We start from the raw sequence: 27,630 nt of genomic DNA on the forward strand, positions 1-27,630 counted from the left end.
TAATATAAGACACATACATTTTTCAATACAATGCATGCAATAATATTGTATAGGTAATATGGCAGATTTGCCCAACCTCATTAATATTTAGCTCATTTGGCAGTCATACGTATCGAACTGCTAACGTCAAAAAGTCCCCTATAAAAAGTACAAACAGGAATGATGAACTAAGTCATTCATATAAATCATAGATCTAAGGAAACACCCGTAAGGATGAATGAGCACAGTTTTGGGAGATGCAAGCCACTACACTCTTGTGTTCAAAGAAGGGTCTGCTGCAAAGAGGGTTCATTTACCCCAGAGGATGACTTCCTGCCTACCTTCCTGTTTCACAGCCAAAACATCTACCATAAAACCGGAAGTGCTGGAATAATGGAGTGCAGGGTGGAAAGCCATGGCAAAAGGGTATCTTTAAAATAAATTAACCCTCTCTGCAGCAGCCCCCTCCTTAGGCACTAGCAGTACAGATTTGCATCTCTTGAAACTGTGCTTACTCACCCTAATGCTGGGAATACACCATACAATTTTCTGTTAGATCCTTCTGTTAGATTTTCTGTTAGAATGCATAATTAGATTATTTTCTGTAGAGACTGGTCATTATCTCTGGTGCATTGTCTTCTGGTTATCTCCTGCTGAGTAGAACAATGCCTAATCGCTAGGCAGATAGATGGTTAGATATATAATTTCCAACATGTTGGAATTTATCAATCTGGCAGGTAAATCTTACAGAGAATCTTACAGAAAATAGTATGGTGTATTCCCAGCATTATATACCAGTTCCATTTATTGCCATAAGATGAGACTCATGAATGTTCTAGATATGTTGTGAGATAAGCCAATTAGTTGGTTGTATAGTGATTTCTTTTTTTACTACAGGGAATTTTTACCTCAGTCTTAACTTGCAACATCATAGTTTTAAATCAAAAAAGTATTTACATGTCATCAAAAATTTAAGCAGACATTCCGCAGTGAGAATGTATCCATAGGGATACATTAGTTGCAGTGCTTCGCTGATCGCCAGCGATGAAAAAGCGCCAAGTGTGAACCAGCCCTAAGTCTTAAATGCAAAGCCACTTACCAACCTCCATATAGCTGGTACATGTTTCTTACCCTTCATCAATGCAGGATATGGATACCCCATAACTGAAGCGGTTTCCTAACTTATATGCAGCTTGTGACTTATTAACATTGATACAGTTGCATTTAGCATCATTTTCCATTCTATCACCTGGTTATACTGCAGCATCCGATCCATCCTAATAAAAATAAATTACAATTACTGTGTGAAGAAGAATATAAAGTGAACTCATTTGTATGTTGAGTAACTAAATTTTATTTACTGGTCTACACTCATAATACACTGTAACAAAGAAAACATTGAAAGCTACTTAGAAATTAATTACACACACTGATATGTGTTGTGGTACATAGAATTGCATTAGATGTTTTCTATGTGTAAACTAAGCAAATTAAATGTAAGTGGCTTGTAATACTGTCCATATTCTACACAACAGTTAACACACAATTTAATAGTCCTTTGATGTAAATCTTCCAAAATTGAGCTGCTTGTGAGGGGTTGACTTACTAGATTGAGAACAGTAGTTTTCAACTGCAAAAACTGAAGGGAAAATAGAAAACATTTCTCCTCACAATGAGCCAACTTTTTTCTTTCAATTTTTAACTTCATTAGGAAATTGATAGTTTTTGTGCGCACCATCCTTCTAGTTTTCCTGCATGAATAACAAACTAGACTCATGATAGGAAAATGTAGTCTAACTAGGGTGGAATTGTATATATAAGTCAAAAAAGAAAAACTTCAGTAGATAAAATGTGGCACGTGGGCAACCAATCCATCCTGCAAACCCGTACTGAACCGATAAGCTGCAAGCTTGTGCATCCGTGAAGATGCTACCATTGGTCTGTCAGTCTTAATCTAAAAGCAAATCAAAAATACCAGCTTTAAAGGTAAAATTGCTTGCCTGGTTCCTCTAAAGGAAGCACCCTTTCTGCTGTGGCCTGTGCTTGTTTAATTGGACTAATCTCTTATCCCTTTCCCTCCCCCTTCCACGCTATCCCTTTATCCCATTCACACTAAACATTAGTGATAAATGCAATGTTGAAGAACTGTATTTTGCACGTGGTGAATGCAGTAAGGCTGCATGCTGTATACACCAATACAATGCATCTACCTTCTTTGAAGTGACAGAGTATTAGTATTGTCCATTGGCAACTTTGAAGGCATAGTACGTCTGCTCCTTGCATTAGAGATGTGACCTGAGGCATGGAGATCTGGCTTATCTAGTCCACTGGCACTCAAGTGCTATGTTATGCTATATTAATTGCATTGTTCTGATAATCATTGCTTAATATGCTTGCATACATATTTCATTCTAGAGTAGAAGTTAATATTGTTAGTCTCGTTGTATAAATGCTTAAAGTGGAACTAAACTTAGAACGCCCTCCCTGTTCTATAAGATTAGCAACAGCATGATTACCTCATGGAAAAAAAAATCTTTGTTACAATTTATGGAAATCCTAAAAAAAAAATTCTGAAGTTTAACTTGGTTTCACTTTTTCAGAAGGCACTGAAAGAGTTAAGACTCTGTGCTTCCAACATGAAGAGCTGCCTTGGCAGAGCTCTCCTGCAATCTATTGACAGTTTATGTAAGAAGTAATTAGATATCTTATCTGCCTAAACAAACACATAACATAGAGAAGTGATTTCTTCTGCAACTATCGGCTATATGCAATTCACTTTTTTTCCTGAGTTTTCTCCTAAGAGATCATTTTTATTCTTCAATTTAAATTAACTTTTTAACACTTTGCAAGGGAAAAAGTACCACAAAGTAGGTGAAAAAGTACTATCAAAATTATTTTGAGTATTTGTTTGCTTGCTTGTAGTTTAAAAGGCATTTTATTTATAAGTTGTGAAAATATCACCTAGGAGAAAACGCAGGTGAAAAAATGAATTGCATATGGCCCTATATGTGGAATAAAGACTTTTCACTATGTGCTGTGCAAGAGTTTGGGTCCGCTTTAAAGCACTGATAATCATTTTTTTGCATTTCATGTTCATGTTTCCGATAAGAACTTCATCTATAGAAATAGTGTAATAAAGGGGTGGTGCTCACTTATGTAGTATAGTAATAAATTGACTCTCAAGGTGTAGGTAGAAAAGTTGCACAAAGGCTTCTAAAGGACTTACAACCATTTGCATTTGCTTCTTTTTCTTGTATATAAAATCATTAGCCTATACATAAATGTGAATTATATCTTATACCTAACCTGACTAATTGGATATTAAACATGTCTCTGTTTCTCATAATTACCATTAATAAATAATCTTGAACTTTGTTTCATGATTATCATCTCTGTCATGGTGATTTACTAAGAGCATCCAGTCAGTGCATGCAGTTGAGTTTCACTTAGTTCACATTACACATCCAATTATGAGCAGACAACAAGAAGTTCCTGTCTTTTAAATTCCCTTACATGATTGAGCCCATTGCAGGAGAGCCTGCCACAGGATCATTGCACCGCGCAAATGTACTGACAGGGTCATATGCATAGGCCCGCCCCCATTCAGTGACGTATTCCGTGCTGGGCAGGCCAGGAAGTATGTCACCGGGATTTCCATCTGTACATGCGTGGCATTGCACTGCACTCCTGCGTTTACACTTACTACATCATTATAGACCTGCATTACTGCATAATGTATGTGGTGGGCACGCATCATGTAGTAGAACAGATGACTACTTCCACCACAGTGCAATGCATTGTATAAGCATGTGACGGGGGAGCATACCCCATAGTGACATAATGCAGTATGTGCAAAAGGGCTCTGAAATAAGCACACTGAAACTCCACTGTTCTTCACTTTATTTTGCCTTTGGTAAATCACCCTGTGTTTCCCCCTTTGGTTTACGTATTACTTTATCCCTTGGCTACCTTTTTTCTTAAACATGGGCTAACATTTTCAGCATTGCACCTTCTATGCTATCCTTGTCAGAATTTATATCACACCTTTCTATACAGATTATTTCACTCTGTCTTGTGAAGATTACCCTATATTTTTGTTTCTCTGAAGGGGTTTGAATTCAAGTATATAAATGACATACGATCTTCAGTCCTAATGGCCCATACTCACGGGCGAGAAATGTGGCCTGTCGCCAGCACACGTGAGCGTGTGGGCGACAGGCCGGCGACAGCTTCTCGCCAGGTCCCTCCGCGTACACACGCGGAAGAGGGACCAGCGGCAAGGCGGAAGCTGTCGCTGACGTTCCTCCTCCCCCCGCCGGAAGCTCCATGTACCTACATGGAGGTTGCTGTCGCTAGTCCGCGTACTCACGCGGACTAGCGACAGTTGCGGCGGGGGGGCAGCGGCGACTGTCGCCATGCGATTGAAAGTTTCAATCGCATGGCGACATGAGCGGCGGGCGACAGTTCGGGGTGCGCGCGTGTGCGACGGCCCATACTCACGGGCGACCTGTCGCCGCAACACGCGCGCGCCGCGTGTTGAGGCGACAAAAGTCCCTCGTGAGTATGGGCCATAAGTCTCTTGCATAGCACAGAATCAATTCTAACTGCAGGGAATTCATAAAAAGCTCAGTAGTTCAAGATGGGAGCTGTAGAACATTTAAAGACTGTGTCATTTAGCTGAGACAATAACACATTAAAATTACATTTTTAGCTTTAAAAACACAAAATATAATACTTTGAGATCCTAGGAAAGCCCTATTTAGAAGTAGGACTAAATATACAACTGTTTATCTCATTAGTTTGTTTTTAGTTCAGGATTGCTTTAAAGTAATAGAAAATCATCAATGCATACTTATGGAAGACATTTCAGTCGCTTTCTAGCATAAGCCCCGAGACATTAACTTTCCCTCACCAATTCTCAAGTCAATAATTCTTCTCATCAATTCTTTATCATGTTTTTTGTACTTTCAGGGTACTGAAAATTACTTATATAGTTGAAATATGTATCATGAGGAAACTAACAATGAGAATAGTTTAATTACATAGGAAAATTTACTTTAAAAAATTACAAAGCAGTGCAATCACTGGCGTAACAATAGGGGAAGCAGCCCCTGCCCCCATGAGGGTCCCATTCAGGGAAGTTTTGGGGGGGCAGGAGGGGTCACAGCATGAGGGGAGAGCTTTGCACATCAGCGGGGAGGGGGGACAATCCCCCCTCACCTCGGGCTCTCCCCTCTGCGCTCCCCTCCTGCATCTATCTAAGTGGCAGCAGCGGTGGCGGCAGCAGCTATAATTAACTCCATTCATCACGGAGGTCTCCGATCTGCAAGGGCTTCACATTACTTCCTGTTAAAACAGGAAGTAATGTGAAGCCCTTGCAGATCAGAGACCTGGAAGTAATGTGAAGCCCTTGCAGATCGGAGACCTCCGATGGTGAATGGAGGTAATTATAGCTGCTGCTGCTGCCGCTGCTACCACTTAGATAGATGCAGGAGGGGAGTGCAGAGGGGAGAGCCCAAGGTGAGGGGGGGGACTGTTCCCCCTCCCCGCTTATGTGCAAAGCTCTCCCCTCATGCTGTGACTACTCCTGCCCCCCAAAACTGCCCTGAGCGGGCCCCCCTGGGGGGCCCACTCAAATTCTTGCAGGGGGGCGGCGGGGACTTCTAGTTATGCCCCTGAGTGTAATATACATAAATGCTTAAATTACATAGCTAAATGTCTGGTGTGAACCAGCCCTGAAACAAACAAATTAAAAATGTTGGGAGGTGATAAGAGAGATGTGTAGGAATCTGAAAAATCTGTGTACACTGGACTGTTCAAGCAAAGTTTCACTCAGAGGTCTTACGATAGTAACCAACTACTTGGATAGTAAAGCAAACATTATTGAGTTGAGATTGACACCTACTGTACAAAGCTGTTATTTGCGCCAGCTATGTGACCAAACAAGAAGGATTTAGATCATGTAAGCTGGTGCTCAAGCACCATGGGATGTCTTGTTAGGATTGATAAGAACTGATTTTAAAAGCTTTTCAAACTTATATCATATTCTTTGGTGCCTTTTTAAAGTACACCTGTCAACGGCTTAAACAAAGTAACAAGTGAAAGGATACTTTAGCTTAGGAGTGTTTCATTTGGCCCCCTTTCAGTTCAGTCTAAGGTTAAATTCTTGATCTCTGCTTTGCATAGAAAACACAGACAAATGTGGCTTGATGCAGTCTAATGCAAGGATATGCACAGTGCAGAGCGCATAAAGACCTCAGATTGAAAGAGAATTCACTAGAACACTGCTATACTAACTTAAAGCACACTGTCAGCTAACTTGGTTCTTCTTTGCTTAAAGCTAGCCATAACTTTTGAGTTGAAGTCTGATTTAAGTCAGCTATGATGAAGTTTAAATTAAAGTAATCTTATTCATATCTTAGTCGTTCAAGGTCTGTATTATAAATGTAATGTTCCATGTTAATAAGATTCTGCATTTAGGAGTTTCCATACTAATATCAGCATACAGAATATTTCCCTGTGTTAATCTTACATGTAGATTTCACTTTGTCAATGCAAGGGTGATTTGTTGCTAAGGCCTGTGGCGTGGGCTGTTCATGTTTTCCCTAAGTGGCTGAGAGGAGAAAACACCTAATTTGTTTCATAAAAGCCATACACTAAGTGTAGAATACACTTGTGCAGGTTTATGGTCACTGCCAAAACAGAGGCATTCCTGATGCAATAAGGATTTTGAGTTAATTTTGTGTTCACAAGTAATTGTTCATGCATTTATCATTTGCAATTTACAACTACATTTTGAACTTTATAGTCGAACAAATTGCACAGTGGCTGTATGTACTGCACAAGTATGTGTATAACCATAGCAATGCATGGGATTCATATATATATCTGTATAACAGAAACATGATTTATTTATTTTTCTTTTTGAATTATTTTACTAAGTATACATTCACTGTTTTGTGCAAGTAAAAACAAAAATTTAGTTTAACTTAAATATAAGAATAAAAATATTTACACATGTTTTTGCTACTAATTTTCATTGATGGATTTAATTTTATTTGCAATGATAAGTTTTATCATTCATATATGTTTTACAGATTTTTGTTTTGTAGAAAATAATATACAAATATTTGACATTAACATATTAACACCACTAGATATTTATACCAATGGACTTTTGTTTCAAACAACCAGCAAAGTTAAAATAAAACTATAAATTTAATTTTGTTTTTTTTCCATCTAACCAAAGCACTTGTCAGTGAACATGAGTTTGCTGAAATGATGAAAATTAGGTAAATTACCACAGGGATCTTAATGATCTTAAGTTAAATCAGTACAAAATATATGTATCTACTTTATTGTTTCTGATTTTTATCTTTAGGTACCAGTTTAACCACAATTTTGGATTTTATATGAAAACATATATACATATTTTCTACCTCAAAATAAAAGCAAGTGCACCTTAGATGTGTCAACTAAATTACTGATACAAACAGAGGGTAGACACAATAGAACCGGCACTGCAGCTGCTGCAAAGCATGCATAGAGACAATGATGAACTGCCAGAGGATTAGTAACAGGTTATGCTGTCATTTGCGTGCTCAGACTTGAAGAGAAGCAGGATATAATAGGCACAAAGCAAGAGGGTAGTCGGCACATGCAAGCAGGATAGCATAAAAAAGCTTTATTCTTGAGGCTTCGTGCAAAGTAGCATAACATCAACGTTCATGTAAAAAATAGTAGTCCTACCCGTTACTTAAAGTGGCTGTGGGGTGAGGTGGGAGCAGTGGGGGCCGCCTGACGACCGTTTCGCTCTCCTGAGCGTCTTCTGAGGCAATGCGCATTGCCTCAGAAGACGCTCAGGAGAGCGAAACGGTCGTCAGGTGGCCCCCACTGCTCCTACCTCACCCCACAGCCACTTTAAGTAACGGGTAGGACTACTATTTTTTACATGAACGTTGATGTTATGCTACTTTGCATGAAGCCTCAAGAATAAAGCTTTTTTATGCTATCCTGCTTGCATGTGCCGACTACCCTCTTGCTTTGTGTCAACTAAATTACTGTAGTACTCCTAGTGTCCTGTATTAAAATAATGTAAGTCTAGGCATAATCATTATTGTGCATACATTTTGAGAGTAGAAGAAAATGAAATAATTGGCAGAGAGTTATATAATAATAAAAAAATAATAATAATGATTAATTATTCTATTATAATTAGTAAAAAAGGTATAAAAGACTTTTACATTTTAAAATCAACCATATTACGAGTAACCATGAATGATTGAAAATATAACTTTATGCAGGAAGCCAAATAACAATTGTCATTTAATACATAAAAGGAAACATATAAGTAGACAACACAGGCTTCAGTAACACATTTTAAAATATAGTGACACATTGCTTGTAAGTCAAAAACCATGGGTGAACAAACATGTTGTGATATTTGTAGCCCTACAAACCATTCCTTGTTATCTGTGTGTGTTAACACATTTTATTTTTTGTTTCATCCTTCCTTCTTCTCCTAACTCAAATCAACTCCCCTGCCACCTGTCTCTAAAGTCCCACATTATGTATAGGTGAACAGAATGAATATATTCTTGTTTGGAGCAAATTGCATTTTAAACCAAAATTACATAACCAAAGGCCTAATGCTGCTAGAAGCCTTACCCATCTGCTTGCTTTATACTGGAAATCTATGAGTTTCTGAATCATCTTGCTGTATTGGACATGCTTCTTATTTCTTGCTTTGAGTGTTCTTTAACTTGTGCTGCATGAACTTTTGAGGTTCTTGGTATATTATTGTTTTCACTTCACTTTTACCCACTGTTTTCATCCTTTCAGATTCACCAATCTACACTCAGATCCATGACTCACCATAAACCATGAATTAGTGCAATGCATTTATATGTTAGGAATCATCATAACCTAGCAATATGTAGAAAAAAAATCAACATGTACTACCAAGCAAGAACTAAGTACCAAATTACTTAATTGATAACGAAAAGGCTAAAATTTGTAATTTGTAACTAACAAATAATTATCTACATAGACCAGTGTTTCTAAACTCCAATACCGAACTTCCCCAAACAGATCATGTTTTCTGAGATTAAAAACCTATAGTTGTTAAGCCAGAAATGAATGTTGAAGGTAATCCTAAAACATACCCTGTTGGGGGTGTCAAGACCAGAGTCAAGAAATGCTGATATTAAATTGACATGTGGACAAAGTAAGAGACAGTAAACAAGGATCTGTTATAATGGTGATGTGAGTGAGTCATGGTTCCACAGCTAATCAAACATGGCAAGTATGTTCCACATCCATCATCATTCCTTCTCCTCAAGGCTGGGAACTCTTGCCTTGAACACATTCTGCAACTGATTATTTTAAAGCACATTTATCGTGTCCTCTTCTTTCACAGCAGCAAGGAAAATATACCCAAATCTCCTGAAGGAAGGTAACTTGTGCAATTAATTGTTTTTATAAGGTTTTGTCAAAACACATTTTATAAAGATAAATTAATATTTTTTAGTATTAGTACAGTGGCACAAAATTTACATTAAATTACATTTAAAAAGTTATTGCCTCTGTTTGCACAGAGCTGTAGGAAATAAAGTTAAAGAGATCAGCAACTTAATTTATAAATCTTATATCCACTGTTATTTTTCCATTACACATTTTTATAAAATAGTATACTCACACCATATGTTTCACTTGTATGTAGAAATTTAAGGATTAATTAATTCTATGAGTTTAGGAGTCTTTTATATATTTAGTGTATGCAAAGATAATTATACCTTAGTACTCAAGACATCATCTATAGCATTAAAATCTTTCTCTGTCAGACATTTTTTACATAAATTTAGGAGTACAAAGGATGGATAGGTTGGAGTAGAAATGGTGAGCAGAACCAGGAGCTTGACAGTAAGATTTCACCACATGAGTTTTCAATATATCTATGGAGCTGGCAGATAGTAAGCACACATCGGGGGGAAGTTATGGAGGCTATTACTTTAATGTGCATTTAAGAATACTAGTTTCTTGGCTGTAATGTTGATCTTCTGGCTATAATACTTTCCAAATCACTCACGTGGATTGAGCATGCAGGTAGGAGAGTAAGTACACCTGATCTATAGATTTGTTCCAAATTATTGATTAAGGAAGTACAGAAAATACTAAGCCAAACTTTTGACAAAAACAGCAAGGAAACAAGCATTTCCGGTACAAAGTCAAGAACATAACCTCACAGCTCACTAAAGACAAGTGTACTTTAACTTGGATTTATAAAATAGGTCATCTGTGCATGAAATGGCAATCCTGTTGCATCCCACATGTTTATAGCACATTGTACAGCGCCACGGAATATGTTGGTGCTTTATAAATAAATAATAATAAAATAGTATTACTGAGGTATTTAGCATCCACTCGAATGCTTTAGGGACAAGAAGGACAAGGATTCATAGACAAGACAGTGGTTGTGCAGGAAGAAAATTATCATATATACATGAAATGTGATTAAATATATTAATTTATATTCAGGAGTCAGCCTTGAGGAGCTGTGAAAGTCACAGTAAAAAGTGTTATTAATATAAACCATTGTAAGTTACTTCATGAGTCTCTATGCAACAATTATTGTAGTGAAAGTCAGGGTCAGAAGATCCACAATGTATAACACTAAAAAAAATTATATCTAGAGTTCAGATTTAAAGAACCATATTGATGTAGTACATGAAACCATTTTAAATAAAGACTTTGTTTAGGATATAAATGCTTTGGAGGGGTTGCTTTATTTCATTTGAGAAATCACATTGATGGTCATCTAACAAATCTAATGTTTTATACATTTTCATTCAGTAGTCAAACATAAAAAATATTAAAAGGCGAATTACCCAAGACTGCGGAGCTTGAAATCCTGTCATATCAATATATCATTTAGATGGTTATGATAAATTACCTGACTTCATAAGCATGATAGACAAGGTGATATATGCCATTTGTCACCCTTCAGATTTTATTGAGGAATGTGAGGTTTAAATATACCATTGCTGTAGTATTTGAGTTTGTCACTCAGATGTTTTCAAAAATGGATAGCCTTGCTCACAGTATTGAAAACAAATTAGGCAAACAATAAAAATTAATATTAGAAGTAAAGAAAAATAAATACAAGGAATAGTCTTGGGCATTTCCAGTCCAAATAAGTTATGGGTTGACAATAAATGTGCATCTTTATTTTCCAGGTTTAAAAAGGATATAAGAAGGTCCACACTCCACTGCTGCCTCTTCACAACCTTTATTAGCTCAAATCAAGCAGAACAGGGTGAAGGTGAGCACATAAACTATAAGATATTTCACGTCTCTATTCTTACTCATGAAACCATAAGAAAGTGCCATGGGTATGAAATGCATTAGATTTCACTTGGTTAGCTGATATGAGTTAATAACAGTTTTAAGGTGCAACAGTGACGTGAAGACCTTCTTATAACCATTGCATCACAGGAGAGCCAGGAAGGGCTTGGTTGTGCTCCTATTGCAAAGGGTATGCTATCCCCTGACTAGAAATTGTTAAAGTGGTTATATTTTTACCTTCTATGGAGTGTGCTGAAAGCACATCCTCATCTCTGTTACCCAGTCCTGCAGGTACACCAATGTCACAGAATATCACCGCTAAGGTTTGGCAAGCTTCTAAGCCAGCTACCATGAATGCCAACCCTGCCCATACAAATGCAGTGCCTGCCAGAGGTTATTCCATGAGGTTTGGTGCCGATACAAGCCAAAGAAAACCTACTTTCACCAGCCAGAAAGTGGCTAAACCCTCACCCCCTGTTACCTCCTCGTATAAAAGGTATTAAGTTAACAGATATTAACATCATAATCAACATTTTTCAGATTGAAGTTTTTCCTGATAACAGCTTCCTAACAATATACTGGTACAGCTGTTGCCCATTTGATTAAATTCAATATTGCGGCATTACTTTAAAACTTTTGGACAGAAATAGATTTAAAAACCTCATAGTTACTATTATTTCATGGGAAACATATTAAAAAAGAGATAAGATGCATACTCAGCCTAATTTTTTTCAAAGACACATCAGTATGAATAAATATCACTAAAAGCATATTTTGAATTACAGATTTCTTAAAGGAGCTTTGAAGTGAAATGGCTCTGGAAGAATCCATTGCTGACTCGCTTTTTAAAAATATGTCTGCCTGGTTTTATGCTGCTCATCTGCTGATTATCTGTTTTTAATTTACGCAAAAAAAAACATTGGCCTAGAAAGGATATAGAGATCAGTCAATCAGGCTCTGCCCTGAGCCCATTAACTGTAAATTTTCTGTAGGCGTAACTCAGACACTATGGGAAGTAAGAGATGAGCATAATTGGCATGGTACTAGCATTTTTGAAATGAACAATCCATATCCATCTCACTTCAAGTAGTCTTTAATTATTTCTTTCACATATTTATTGGGGATACCCAAGTACATACACTCATAATGTAACGCACTGTGACTGAGGCTTAAAAAGTAGCCCTTATTAGCAGCTGTTATAATGGTAGTATTGCCTTTACCAAATACATGCTACCCTTGTAGTTGAGGCAAGAATTACAAACAATTTAAGTGTTCTCAAACTTGTTATCAGATCCCACCAAGAGTGAATGTTTAGTGAATTTCCTTCTCAGACATCACTGATTAAACTGGTTAGCTATATTCTCCCTGTACCATTATAAAATACAATAGAAATCTTTATCGTCATTTGTAACAACGAAGATTGTACAACTAAATTGCACAAAAGTGTGATTTTCCAGTTAAAATAACCTTAAACAAAAAGTAAAAAAAAAAAAGCCTAAACAAAACATTTCATTCGCACATACTGTACATTCAGAGGGGGATATCAACCTCGGCTAGAAGAGGTCATTTTTAAAATTTTGTTTAGCAATAATCTTTTTTTGTTTGCATATTGTGCTCTTTAAATCTTTATAAATGTCCACTGCGCTCTCCCAATCATTGTTGTAGAAAAACATGAAAAACAGTGCGATACATACAGTAGCATAATACTGTCTTCAATGCTTCAACACACACAATCCCACAGTGCAGGTGAAAAACGTGGTCACACTTGTGATTACCTTAAATCCCACCGTAAAGAGGCTCACTTCCATCGTTCCACCACAAAAAAAAAATTATATATGTGTGTGTGTGTGTGCGTGCGTGCGTGCGTGCGTGCGTGTGTGTGTGGCCCACATATGGGCTTATCTCTTTCTTGAGGTCAAATTTATTTTAAATATATATAGTAATTTCTAAGAAGCATACATCTGTCATTTTGCTCTCAATGGCTGTAAATGTGACATAAAAGTGTTATAATTCATATCTACGAAAAGCATACAGAATCTTGCAAGTTTAACTGTCTAATCTCAATGCATTCTATCTTTCTTTAATTATCTCCTGCTGCTTATGCACAATATATATTTGTGCACTTTTCCAGTATCCCTAACACATTTCAAATTCATCAAAAAGTGAATGTAAAGATTAAAGTTAAAAAAAAATCACAATGTTATATAAGTTTAAAGGAGACTTGGATGGTTGACTTTTCAGTCTGCATTGCCTGTTCCTTAAAACAATCTATGTGTGAGCCTTTGTGGTTACACACTAGAAGCAAAGGTTTATGACCTTGGCAAATCTTTAACCACCACCTTACCCCATGTGACCATGCAAAAGGGGCATGGCTGTACGTCTGCTACCTTAAAATATGGGTATTAGTGGGATCCACTGGGTCTCATGCTCTTGTTATTTTAAGAAACATACAGTAATCAACTGGTAACTAAAACTTTTCTTTTTTTCAGTACATCCCCAGTGGTTCAGGTGTGGTTTAACACAGGTTGCCATTAAACTTTCATTTATCAGCTAGGAAACCCCTATAATAGGCTTTGAAGTACCAGGGCAAATTTTCTTGAAAAAAAATTCATTTAGGCTAGGTTCACAGTGGGCGTTGAAAGTCATACCGCACATTTTCCACGCAATGGGTCCCATACAGTGAAGCAGTCTATAAAACGTATGCTTCACTGTTAACGCATGTGTTTTGCGGTAACACACTGCATGCAGTGAATTGGCATGCCTCACACCATTAGACTGCTAATGCCACACTGTGAACATCACTATAGGAGGTGCATTGCAATGAGACATCCTGTGTTACAACACACCACTGTGAACATAGTCTTATAGTTCTGTCTACTATAATCAGGACTTGGTCAAGATGCTGCATCCCTACAATGTTATATGAAATGAAAAATTATTTCCTGTTTCCAGCCAACCAATGAAGCCCACATTTTCAAATGAAATATTTTTATTGCCCATTTTTTCTTCTCTCATTTTAAATATATTTCCTTTTGTGTTAGTATAAAACAGAGATTTCTTTACCTTGTATAATTTAAAAGCATTGTTTACTATCATTTTCGGACACAGTTCTTTTCACCTAATTTAATTCTCTATAATGCTAGGAATACACCATACAATTTTCTGGCAGATTTACCTGCCAGATCGATTATTTCCAACATGTCCGATGTGAATTTTGATCGATTTTTGTTTTTCCAATCGATTTTCCGATTGATTTTTTGATAATTTTTCCAATTGATTTTCATAGAAGTAAACGAAAAACGACCGGAAAAAAACTAAAAATTATTGAAATTCAGATTGGACATGTTTGAAATAATCGATCTGGCAGGTAAATCTGCCAGAACATTGTATGGTGTGTACTAGCATAAGATCTTCTAAGATCTAAAGGCTCGTTGTTGCAACCTTTTGCACATTTTTTTTTATCATTTCCGTGATCTCGCGACAGAACTAAACTTTAGGATCCCCGACGATGCTCGTGCAAAATGCTGCGATTGTTTGAACTCCTGTTCATGCATGTTGTGTGTCATCACATGACGTCATGTGTTCCTGCGGGTAGGAAGATGGATTGGAGAACGCTTGTTTGTCGGGAGGCGTCGCTGTTTGGTTCCCTGATCCATCTCCCCGCATCTTCAGGTGAGTATTCCGCTTAGTCAGATCTTTGCAAACAATCTGCCCAACTCAAGCATTGTATTTTTGTCTCATAGCATGTAGCTCATCTGTGTGTCATCTCTGTCCCTCAGCCTGCAGCTCATCTGTGTATTATGCTCACTGCTTGTGGTCATTTCTATATTTTAGTACAACAGTCTTGAGTCCTTTCCATTCCATAACATGTAGATGTTCTTCTCTCGTCCACAACACCAATGATAACATCTACTGTATATATGTTGCAGTTGTTCACTCAAAGTTCACCTGCTACCATGCATGATAATCAATGTTTTTTCCGAAGCATTTATCACACCTGCCATTTCCTTACCATAGCATGGATCACACCATCCTTTTCTATTACATTAGCATCCTTCTTAGATTACTATAGCATGAAGCTTTTTTTTTCTTTCCCTGCCTGCATGGTGATCACCTCTGTCCTTTCCAGGTTATATCATGAACCTCATCTGTTCTTCACGGCACAGATCTTACGCGTCCTTCCTAGTCCATAGCATAGATTTTCTAGTCCTTCCTTACCCACAGCATTCAGATTACTTGTCCTTTCTTGAACATAGCATGATTCTCATCTGTCCCTCTCAGTTTATATCAGCTTCCTTTTCTATTACATTTTTTACTTTATTACTTTCTAGCAAATTATCCTATTCCTGCAACTGTGTAGCATGGCACTTACCTGGCTTTCCTAGTCCATAGCATGGACCACACCTGTTGTTCCCAGCCCACAGCATGGAGTACAGATGTATTTCCAGACCACTGCACAGTTCTCACCTATCCTTCCCAGGAGATCAATAGCATGGAGCTTAGCTGTCATTCCCAGAGCTCAGAAGTTAGGGTCAGTTCCCACTTGTTTCAAAACCGTATCTGTGGCTCTATTTTTTTGCTCTGGACAACAGAGCCACGGATACCAATATTAAAAATAGCGTCCGTCTTCACACAATTAAAAAAATGGATCCGTGGGCTCCGTTACGGAAAATTGAACAGAGAGTTCGGATTTTGCAGATTTTCATGGAGCCTGGATACCTGCGGAGGTAATGAAAGGCAACACAAAAACGGATCTCCCTCTACACAGAAAACGTTTGCACACAAAACGGATGCCAAAGCAGATTGCGTAGTGCCTGCTCCTCCCCTCCCCTCAAAGAGCGGGCGTGTGCACGCGCGGCGGATGTGCAGGTGCTTGTGGCAGACAAGCACAATGGGCGGGTGCGTGCATGCGTGCGGCAGACGCGCGGTGGCAGACCTAGCCCGTTTTTAAACGGGCTAAAGTCACTAGTTACACACAACTTTCTATCTTTCTACTTTCTACTTACTTCAGCATTTTGCATGTGGCAGTTTCAATTTTGTGCCATGGAATTCTTACATTGTTTCTAGTTATTTCCTTTCTATACTGTGAAGATTATCTTTTTTTTTTGCTGTGTTACTCAATTCTCTTATCACATGTCCTTTCTATCCATTAGCTTGGCACTCAGTTGTCCTTTCTATCCCATAGCCTGGCACTCAGATGTCCTTTCTATCCCATAGTCTGTTACTCACCTGTCCTTTCTATTGTATAGACTGCCCCTCATTTGTCCTTTCTATACCATAGCCTGGCACTCACCTGTCCTTTCAATCCCATAGCCTGGCTGGTAATCAGCTGTCTTTTCTGTACCATAGTATGGCACTCACCTGTCCTTCCTATCCCATGGATGGCACTCAACTGGTTTTTCTATCCCATAGCCAGGAAATCGCCTGTCCTTTACTTTCCATAGCCTGGCACTCAGCTGTCCTATTCCATCCAACAGCCTGGCACTCACCTTTCATTTGTATCCCATAGACTGGCACTCAGCTGTCTTTTCTATCCCATAGCCTGGCACTCACGTGACCCATAGCATGACACTAAGCTGTCCTTTCTATCAAATAGTGTGGCACTCAGCAGTCCTTTCTATCCCGATGCATGGCACACAGCTGTCCTCTCTATTCGTTAGCCCGGCACTCACCTGTCTGTTCTATTTCATAGCCTAACACGCAGCTATTCTTTCTGTCCCATAGCATGACACTCAGCTCTCTTTTCTATACCATAGCCTGTGAGCTACTTATACTTCCTACTCATGGCCTGGCACTTAACTAAACTTTCTGTATTGTAGCTTGGCGCGCAGCAATCCTGTCTATCCAATAGCCCGGCTGTTATTTCTATTCCATAGCCTGTAAGACACCGGTCCTTTCTATCTAATACCCTGGCACTCATCTGTCTTTCCTATCCCATAGCCTAGCACTCAGTTGTCCTCTTTATCAAATAGCCTGGCACTCAGCTGTTATTTATATCCCATAAGCTGGCTCTCAGCTGTCCTTTCTATCCAATAGCCTGCACTCAGCTGTCCTTTCTGTCCCATAGCCTGCACTCAGCTGACCTTCCTATCCCATAGCCTGCACTTAGCTGTCCTTTCTATCCCATAGCCTGGCACTTAGCTGTCCTTTCTATCCCATAGCCTGGCACTAACCTGTCCTTCTTAACCCACAGCCTAGTGTGACAATCCAGCCCCGCGATCCCGTCGAGATCTGCTCCCGTTAGCGTACGCAGGAAGTACGGGCGCAGACGGACAACGAGACCGGTTGCTGGATCGTCAAAGGGAAGAAGAAAAAAAAGGAGACAGAGCGTGCCAATCCCGTCTAATCTGCTCCCGTTAGCATACGCAGGAAGTACGGTGAACAGACTGACAATAAAGATTGGTCACGCAGCTGCCGACAATATGTAATGGGACAAACATCCACCAATCCCGTATTACTAGGCCACTGTTGCCATGCAGGTCTCATGCACTAGAGACTGCTGGAGGCAAATTCACTGTGTGCGTAGTAAACGGTTAAGATTGGTTGGAGGTGCCCATACATCTACAATTCTGATTGTATATACAATCGGTAAACTAAAATTATCGATTTCACGCTGGAAATCGGGTAAACTGCCACCACTGTCTGATTGGATGAATGGAGCAGACAGTCTCCAACTGGGGCGAAGAGACCCCAACGCTATCATAATAAGGTAGCCAGCCCAATCACGTTCAACACGCTCCAGTCACCGTTCGGGGGATAGTCACTTCCGACGGCTTAAAGACTGTGAGCAATGTGACGGTAAAGAAAGGTTGCTGGGTCCCTATATGATGCAATCTCGAATTGTATTTACCATCGAGAAACGAAAGTTATCGATTTCGCACAGGAAATCTGGTACTAGCTAATCCTAGAAGGAAGAAGCGGTTATTTACAACCTAGCTAGCAAATCAACAATCATAAGCAAATCATAAAACAATGCGGTAGTATGACTGACTCTTCAGAGGGCAGATTCGTTATAGCAGCAATCAGATGACCAGAAAAGGCACACAACTGAACGATAAAATCGTTAGTTTATTTCTAAACTACATACACACAGCTTATTTTAGAACAGATTGATTGACAGAGAGAAGAGAGGAAAAGAGAACAGAATGTCCGATTATATACAGTTCAAATACCGTTATTGGTAGTCCATGCGGCAATCGCAAGTCTTTGGCGAAAGTCCCAAAATGGCGGTTGCCATGCGGCCAACAGGCCTTTGTTAGGAATAGTTCCAAGATGGAGGTTTTGGCCCGTGTCCTTGCGGGCTGCCAGGATGTTACTCGGCATCAGATTGAAGGTAAAGGACTCAGAGCTTTCTGGGCTCTGTCTGGTTATAGCCCCCACTCCAGCAAGGAGGGGTTAGGGGGCGTGGATCACACACCTCTTTGGAATAGGAGATCTCTGCCCCTCTCATAGAGACACAAATTTACCTGAATCATGATAAGTGTGCTCATCTGCAAACCGTACAAGTTAGGTTAAATCTAATAACATTTTTAGGTTTGTCAGAATTTATCAAGAACGTTGATACCAAACTTGGGGGATCAGACCCCTGGGGTATTAGAGGGTTATTTTAAAACAATCTTACGCTAGATCTGGCAGTCCGATTGGTCCGTAAACCTGTCAGAACCAGCGCCCTGTGGAATCCTATAACCTGTGCAGATTTCATGGCCAGGGAGATCTGCTATGCCAGGAATTATGAAGGAAATATGGAGAACATATGAATATTGGGATTCCTGAGGTCACAGCAGGTTTTCCTAAGGTCAGAAGTCTTTTGAAGCTCAGGGAGCAGCCGAGGTGTCATATCTCATGCTGAGACTGGGGCCGATCAGGCTGGAGAAAGCTACAATTTATGAGCTTCTGTCAACTGATATCTACCCTTCACCTGATGGATGAGGTCATAAACACCTCAGGGGGTCCCCTGTGCTGGCAGAGAATCTTTTCACAGGAGGCTAATTAACTGACCATGAAAAGATTCCGCCAGCCCTTTGGCGAAGGGGAAAAAAAAAGTGTATTTAAACCAAAAACTGTCGGTTTGGTTGGTTTGCAAAGAACTAGCGTTCGTAACTCCATGACGCATTTGATATGTCATATCGACGGCGTCACACCTAGCACTCAGCTGTCCTCTCTATCCCAAAGCCTGGCACTCACCTTTCTTTTTTATCCTACAGATTGGCACTTGCTTGTCCTTTCTCTCTTGTAGCCTGATAATCAGCTGTCTGTTTCTATCCTGTACCACAGCACGTGTTTGTCCTTTCTATCCTGTGGCATGGTACTCACGTGATATTTCTATCCAAAAGTATGGCATTTACGTCCTCTCTACCCTGTACCCAGGCACTCAACTGTCCTTTCTGTCACATAGCATGGTGTTCATCTTTCCTCTCTATCTCATAGCCTGGCACTTACCTGTCCTTTTTAGACTATAACAAGCTACACACCTGTCCTTTTTATACTATCACTTCTATTTTGTGTAGCAATGTTTGTCTTGTCATGTGTACCAATGTTTGTACATTATGTACCCTTGTCCCTTTCTGCCATTGTACAGTGGCATGAAAGAGAAATCATCATTAATAATAATAATACTATAGTACCCCACTCTATCATGTAGCCTAGTGCCCACCTGTCCCCATTTATGCCCTACCTTAGGCATTGATATGTTTTTTCTATCCTATACCATGGTATTCACGTGTCCTTTCTATCACATATCCTGGCATTCAGTTTTCCTTTCTATCCAATAGACAGTCACTCACTTGTCCTTTCTATTCCACAGGATAATACTTACTTGTCCTTTCTGTGCCATAGCAAGGCACTCGCCTCTACCGTCCCTTCTATAGCATGTCATTCACCTGTTCTCTCTGTCTCATAGCCTGGTGCTCACTGTTGTCGTCTATCTTGTAGCCTGGCATTAAAATATCCTTTCTATTCAATAACCTTATCTCACTTATCATGGAGCCTGGAACTCACTTGTTTTTTAAATGCTGTAGAATGGCTTTAGCCTATCAATCCTATAATATGACACTCGCTATCCTTTCTAAGTAATAGTATGGGACTCGCCCGTCCTTTCTGTCCTATAGCCTGGTGTTAATCCAATGGTTGGTTCTTGCGCCGGAGGACAGATTTAATTTTTGCTAGCTGATACCCTAAAAAAGTGGTGCCCCCAACCACAAGTAGTATATGAATAAATAATAACTATGGGGTGCGCTTATGGACTATTTAGACCATACACCATATGGAAGAATAATATATAACATTTAATGATTGGTTTCAGCAAAATAAGGCATAACAGTTAAAATAAATTGATAAATTAATAAGCAGGATCCTGCTTCCACTTTCCCACACAGTCACTACACACAGCCATATACTACTTCTGGTGTTGATATGTCCTTTCTATCCCATAGCATAGCACTCAGCTGTCCTTTCTATCCCATAGACTGGCACTCAGCTGTCCTTTCTATCCCATAGACTGGCACTCAGCTGTCCTTTCTATCCCATAACCTGGCACTCAGCTGTCTTTTCTATCCCTTAGCATGACTCTCTCCTGTCCTTTCTATCCCATAGCCTGGCACTCAGCTGTACTTACTACCCCATAACCTGGCACTCAGCTGTCTTTTCTATCCCTTAGCATGACTCTCTCCTGTCCTTTCTATCCCATAGCCTGGCACTCAGCTGTACTTACTACCCCATAACCTGACACTCAGCTGTCCTTTCTATCCCATAGCCTGGCACTCAGCTGTCTTTTATATCCCTTAGCATGACTCTCTCCTGTCCTTTCTATCCCGTAGCCTGTCACTCAGCTGTCCGTTCTACCCCATAACCTGGCACTCAGCTGTCCTTTCTATCCCATAGCCTGGCACTCAGCTTTCCTTTCTACCCCATAACCTGGCACTCAGCTGTCCTTTCTACCCCATTACCTGGCACTCAGCTGTCCTTTCTACCCCATAACCTGGCACTCAGTTGTCCTTTCTACCCCATAACATGGCACTCAGCTGTCCTTTCTATCCCTTAGCAATGCTCTCTCCTGTCCTTTCTATCCTATAGCCTGGCTATCAGCTGTCCTTTCTATCCCATAGCTTGGCACTGAGCTTTCTATCATGTAGCCTTGCCCTCACCTGTTTTTTTTTCTAAACTGGCATCCAGCTCTCTTTTCTATCCCATGGCCTTGCATTCACTTGTCCTTTCAATCCCACAGCCTGGTACTCACCTGTCCTTTCTGTCCCACAGCCTGGTACTCAGCTGCCCTCTCAATCCAATAGCCTGGCACTCAGCTGCCCTGTCTATCCCATAGCCTAGCACTTTGCTGTCCTTTCTATTCCAAAGGCTGGCATTTAGCTATCTTTTCTATCCCATAGCCTGGCATACAGCTTTCCTTTCTATCCTATAGTCTGGCACTCAGCTGTCCTGTCTATCCCATAGCCTAGCACTTTGCTGTCCTTTTTATTCCAAAGGCTGGCACTTATCTATCTTTTCTATCCCATAGCATGACACTCAGCTGTATTTTCTATCCCATAGCCTGGCACACAGCTTTCCTTTCTATCCTATAGCCTGGCACTTGGTTTTCTGTTCTATCCCATAGCCAGGCAATCAGCTGTCCTTTCTATTCCATAGCCTAGCACTTGCCTGTCTTTTCTATCGCATAGCCTGACACTCAGCTGTCCTTTCCATCCTATAGCATGGCACTCGCCTGTCTTCTCTATCCCATAGCCGGGCAATCAGCTGTCCTTTCCATCCCATAGCATGGCACTCGCCTGTCTTCTCTATCCCATAGCCGGGCACTCAGCTGTCCTTTCCATCCCATAGCATGGCACTCGCCTGTCTTCTCTATCCCATAGCCTGGCACTCAGCTGTCCTTTCCATCCCATAGCATGGCGCTCGCCTGTCTTCTCTATCCCATAGCCTGGCACTCAGCTGTCCTTTCCATCCCATAGCATGGCACTCGCCTGTCTTCTCTATCCCATAGCCTGGCACTCAGCTGTCCTTTCCATCCCATAGCATGGCGCTCAGATTTATTTTCTATCCCATAGCCTGGCATGCACTATACTTTCTGTCCCATAGCAGGACACTCAGATTTCTTTTCTGTACCATAGCTGTACCTGTCACCTACCTGTCCTTTCTACACATAAGTAAACTTTATATCTAGTAGCTTGGCACTCAGCAATCCTTTCTTAACTGTGGCCTGGTGCTCACCTGTCTTTCCCTTCCATTAGATTGGCACTTGCTTGTCTTCTCTATCTTGTAGCCTGATACTTAACCGTCTTTTTCTACCCTGTAGCACAGCACTCATCCCTCCCTTCTATCCTGTGGCATGGCACTCACCGGATTGTTCTATCCAACAGTATCGCATTTACAGGTTCTCTCTATCCTGTACCCAGGCATTTAACTCTACTTTCTATCACATAACATGGTGCTCATCTGTCCTCTCTGTCTCATAGCCTGGCATTTACTGGTCATTTTTATACTATTACACCATGACACTGATCTCTCCTTTCTATCCTGTAGAGATGGCCCGAATGGGTCGCCGGCGAACGGTTCCAAGCAAACGTCCGGGGTTCGCGATTGCGGAGAACTGCAAACTTTTCTGGAAGTTCGATTCCAGCTGCAGACTCTCATAGGGAAAGCTTAGTTAGGCTCTTGTAGGCTTGTTAGCTTGCTCCTTGCTGATTCTTATTGCTAAAAAAGCACCCCTCAACAGCTCTTTTGAGAGCTAATCTTGTTCTTGTGATCTATTTTGTGTGTGTGTGTGTGTGTGTGTGTGTGTGTGTGTGTGTGTGTGTGTGTGTGGCCCACTTCCATTATATTTATATACAGCCCTGTCAGTCAGTTGCAGCTGGCTTTTGGTCCCTTAATTCCTACTGTGCCACTGCCAGGCCCAGCACAGTGACTACCTGTGTGTGTGACAGGCAGCTGCACATTTGTAATCCCAATCACTGCACCTGTTCACTGTTTAGTCCACCTACCTACCTACCTACCTACCTACCTACGTGAGCACACGCATTGTTAATGCCACCAGTCATTGCACCTGTTCACGGTACGTGTGTGTGTGTGACAGGTACACATTTGTAATACCCAGCAGCACTGCATATACCTACCTACCTGTTGTTCAATGCACCCACCTACCCACATGAGTGCACGCAGTGTGATATTTAATATTTAATACCACCAGTCACTGTACCTGTTCACGGTACATGTGTGTGACAGGTGCACATTTATAATACCCATCGCTGCATATTCCTACCTGTTGTTCAGTGCACCCACCTACCTCTGTGAGCGCACGCAGTGTGCTATTTATTACCACCAGTCACTGTATCTGTTCACAGTACGTGTGTGTGACAGGTGCACATTTGTAATACCCATCACTGCATATACCTACCTGTTGTTCAGTGCACCCACCTATCTACATGAGCGCATGCCGTGCATACCTGTTAACTGCACCTGTGTGACTTCACATTGTATTAGTCAAGTCAGTGCATACCTTTCACTTCATCCCCCCTCCCCCGATATGGACAAAGCAGGTAGAGGCAGAGGCAGAGGAAGACCCAGAGGAAGGCCACCCAGCAGGTCTGTTCGAGGTCATGCTGATGTGATTTTGTGCGGCCCTGGACCAAAGTACAGTGCTCAGAAGAAGGCACGTCCCATCAACTCCCAATATTGTCAGGACGTGGTTGACTATTTAACACAGAACACCTCATCTTCCGCAGCCACCAGCGCTACTTCTAGCACCACATCCATTCCATTTGACAATTTGCAGGAGTTATTTGGTGGGGAATTAACTGATTCACAGCAACTACTGTTACAACAAAATGAAGGCGCTAAGCAAGTTACACCACCTCATATGTCTGATTTAGGCGACACTATGGACGTAAGGTATGAGGATGAGGATGATGAAGTACTTGCTGTTTGTGCAGTTTATGAGGTGTCTGAGGCAATCGAAGCTGGGCAGGATGATTATGGTGATGACGATGATACGGATGTCATGTGGGATCCTAAGAGACAAGATGACCAAGGGGACAGTTCAGAGGGGGAGTCAGAGAGGAGTAGGAGGAGACGAGCTCCTGAAAGAAGCAGGGGGAGCTTGTCGTCAGAAACTGCTGGTGGCAGTGTCCGGCGCCATGTATCGCCACCTATGGACAGCCAGACAACATGCCCTTCAACGTCAGCTGCTGATGCCACCGTAGTGCCATCATCCCAGGGGTGGCTCAGCGGTTTGGACATTTTTTAGTGTGTCTGCCTTAGATCAGAGCAATGCCATCTGTTCTCTCTACCTCCAAAAATTGAGCCGTGGAAAGGCCAACACCCACGTAGGGACAACTGCCTTACGAAGGCACATGTAGAAAAGGCACAAACTGCAATGGGAAGAGCACCAGAGGAAAAGCAGCACACAAAAGAAAAGGCACTCTCCTTCTCCTCTTCCACCTTCAGGTGCATCATCTTCAGCCGCTTTCTCCCTTGCACCTTCACAATCACAGCCACCCTCCTCCACTCTGCCTCTCACCTTGAGCGGTTCCTACTCCTCTGCCCACAGCAGCAGTCAGGTGTCCGTGAGGGAAATTTTTGAGCGGAAGAAGTCAATTTCTGCCAGTCACCCCCTTGCCCTGACAGCTGGCTTGGCGGAACTGTTAGCTCGCCAGCTGTTACCATACCAGCTGGTGGACTCTGAGGCCTTTTGAAAATTTGTGGCCATTGGGACACCGCAGTGGAAGATACCAGGCCGCAATTATTTCTCTAAAAAGGCGATACCCAAACTGAACCATGAAGTTGAGAGGCAAGTGGTGTCATCTCTGGCACACAGCGTTGGGTCAAAGGTTCATCTCATCTGACCACGGATGCCTGGTCTGCCAAGCACGGTCAGGGCAGGTACATTAATTACTCAGCCCATTGGGTCAACCTGGTGACCGCTGACAAGCAGGGTGTACGTGGCTGTGCAGCAGACGTACAGTACCTGTGACTTCTCCACAGCTTGCAGGCAAGCCTGCTGCACCTCCTCTCCTCCTGCTACATCCTCTTTGCTGTCATCTTCCTCCTCCTCCTTGGCTGAGTGGCAGCGCAACTCTACTGGTGCTGCGATCTCCTTTCCAGCTACACAGCCCCAGCTCCCCAGGGCCTATGCTATGCCAGGTACGACGGTGTCAAGCCATCTTAGACAAGTCTTGCCTCAATGCGGAGAGTCACACTGGAGCAGCTCTCCTGGCTGCTCTGAACAAACAGGTGGATCAGTGGCTGGCCCCACACCAACTGGAGATCGGCAATGTGGTGTGTGACAACGGCAGCAATCTCATTTCGGCTTTGAATTTGGGAAAGTTGACACATGTACCCTGCATGGCACATGTGCTCAATCTTATAATTCAGAGATTTGTGTCTAAGTACCCAGGCTTACAGAACGCCCTAAAGCAGTCCAGGAAGGTGTATGGGCATTTCAGGCGGTCTTACACGGCCATGGCACACTTTGCCGATATTCAGCGGAGAAACAACTTGACGGTGAGATGCTTGATTTGCAAAAGCCCGACTCGCTGGAATTCGACCCTCCTGATGTTCGACCACCTGCTACAACAGAAGAAAGCCATCAAACAGTATCTCTACAACTACAGTCAAAGGACACAGTCTTGGGAGATGAGGATGTTCTGCATCCAACTTTGTGCAGATGGCGTCTTTCATGCTGTCCAGCCTGTTGAGGGACACACGTATAAAAAAAACTCAAGGGGAATGAGCTGTACTGGGTGGCCACGCTACTAGACCCTCACTATAGGCACAAAGTGGCGGAGATGTTTCCAAATCACCAGAAGGCAGAAAGGATGCAGCACTTGCAGAACAAGCTGGCAACTATGCTTTACAATGCGTTTAAGGGTGATGTCACAGCACAACGCAATAAAGGTACCACTGCCAGTAATCCTTCTTCCATGTCCATGCAGGCAAGGACAGGACGCTCCAGCAATTTCATGGTGATGTCGGACATTCTTTAGTCCAACGCCTCGCCTTAGCGCTTCCAGATCCACCCTCCACAAATGTCTCGACCGGCAGGTAGCCGACTACCTGGCCTTAAGTGTGGATGTAGACACTGTGAGCAGCGATGAACCCTTGGACTACTGGGTGTGCATTCTTGACCTGTGGCCAGAGCTGTCCCAATTTGCCATCCAACTTCTGTCTTGCCCTGCCTCAAGAGTCCTGTCCGAAAGGACCTTCAGCGCAGCTGGAGGCATTATCACTGAGAAGATAAGTCACCTAAGTCACGAAAGTGTTCAGTACCTCACATTTATCAAAATGAATGAGGCATGGATCCCGGAGGGCTACTGCCCACCCAAAGACTAAGTCAGTCTCGGCACACAGCATCTCTGCCTGCACGACGGGTGACTGCCTGCCCCATGACTAAGTCGGTCCCCACACAGCATCTCTGCCTGCAGGCCGCTTGACTGCCTTCTCCGCCACCACCAACAGGGTCCAGGACTCCAGGCAGATTCCTGAATTTTTAAAGCTGCTGCTAGCAGCGGCTGCTATAATAATTTTTCTGGTGTGTGTACATGCCTGCCTATTTTTTCTGGCTGCACTGCGGCTGCAACAACAAAACAAAAGGCATGTACATGTGTCAATTCTCCTTCATGATTATTACTTTGCCGCGGTGAAGGGGCTTGCGTATCACAATGAAGCAATGACCACCGGCTATATGAGTGTCTCGGGCGGTGGCACACCAAAGATAATAAGGTTGTTGCTTCATTGTGGACAGACCAAATTCGATCAGCTGGACAATCACTGTTGTTCTGTCATTGAGCTACCTCAGCCTGGCGACAATATGGGCTTGAAAACCGCTAACGCTTGCACTCTGGCCATGGTGCGCACCAGTCCAGCATGGCCGTCACAACACAAACAGCTGTTTGCGGTGCGTTACACAGTGAATTTGGTCTGTCAGTGTGAAGCAGTACTCTAATTACACTCCCTGATTGATGTATACACATGCAAGATGTTTTAAAGCACTTTAGGCCTCCAATTTCTGCCTTTAAAACGATGCTTTGCGTCAAATCCAGATTTTTCCCCGGGACTTTTGATGTCTATCCCACTCATCCATGCAAAAACTCAGATGTTAGACCCCTTGAAACATCTTTTCCATCACTTTTGTGTCCAGCATAAATGTTTCTAGTTTTCAAAGTTCGCCTCCCCATTGAAGTCTATTGCTCAAGAACGTTTGCGGAGGTTCACGAACCTAAAGTTGGAGGTTCAGGCCATCTCCACTATCCTGTTGTCTGGAACTCTCTTGTCCTTTCTACTGTAATCTTAAACCTACCCCATAGC

General features: G+C 41.7%; 1 protein-coding gene across 6 annotated transcripts in view; it reads left to right on the plus strand.

Moving 5' to 3' along the window:
• LDB3 (LIM domain binding 3) overlaps nt 1–27,630 on the plus strand; it is a 332,821-nt gene that overhangs the window by 214,233 nt on the left and 90,958 nt on the right. The window contains exons 1-2 of one of the 6 annotated variants that reach the window (XM_068258594.1): nt 9,103–9,433; nt 11,606–11,818. The exons of 3 other annotated variants lie outside the window; for them this stretch is intronic. In XM_068258594.1, coding sequence (XP_068114695.1) covers nt 9,255–9,433; nt 11,606–11,818 — 392 coding nt within the window. In that variant the 5' untranslated portion in view covers nt 9,103–9,254. Of the gene's footprint in view, nt 1–9,102; nt 9,434–11,605; nt 11,819–27,630 lie in introns of those variants that run through there. 2 more of the 6 variants (XM_068258595.1, XM_068258598.1) reach the window with 2 other exon arrangements.

Source organism: Hyperolius riggenbachi, chromosome 10, assembly GCF_040937935.1.
Source record: "Hyperolius riggenbachi isolate aHypRig1 chromosome 10, aHypRig1.pri, whole genome shotgun sequence".
Classification (NCBI taxonomy): Eukaryota; Metazoa; Chordata; class Amphibia; order Anura; family Hyperoliidae; genus Hyperolius; species Hyperolius riggenbachi.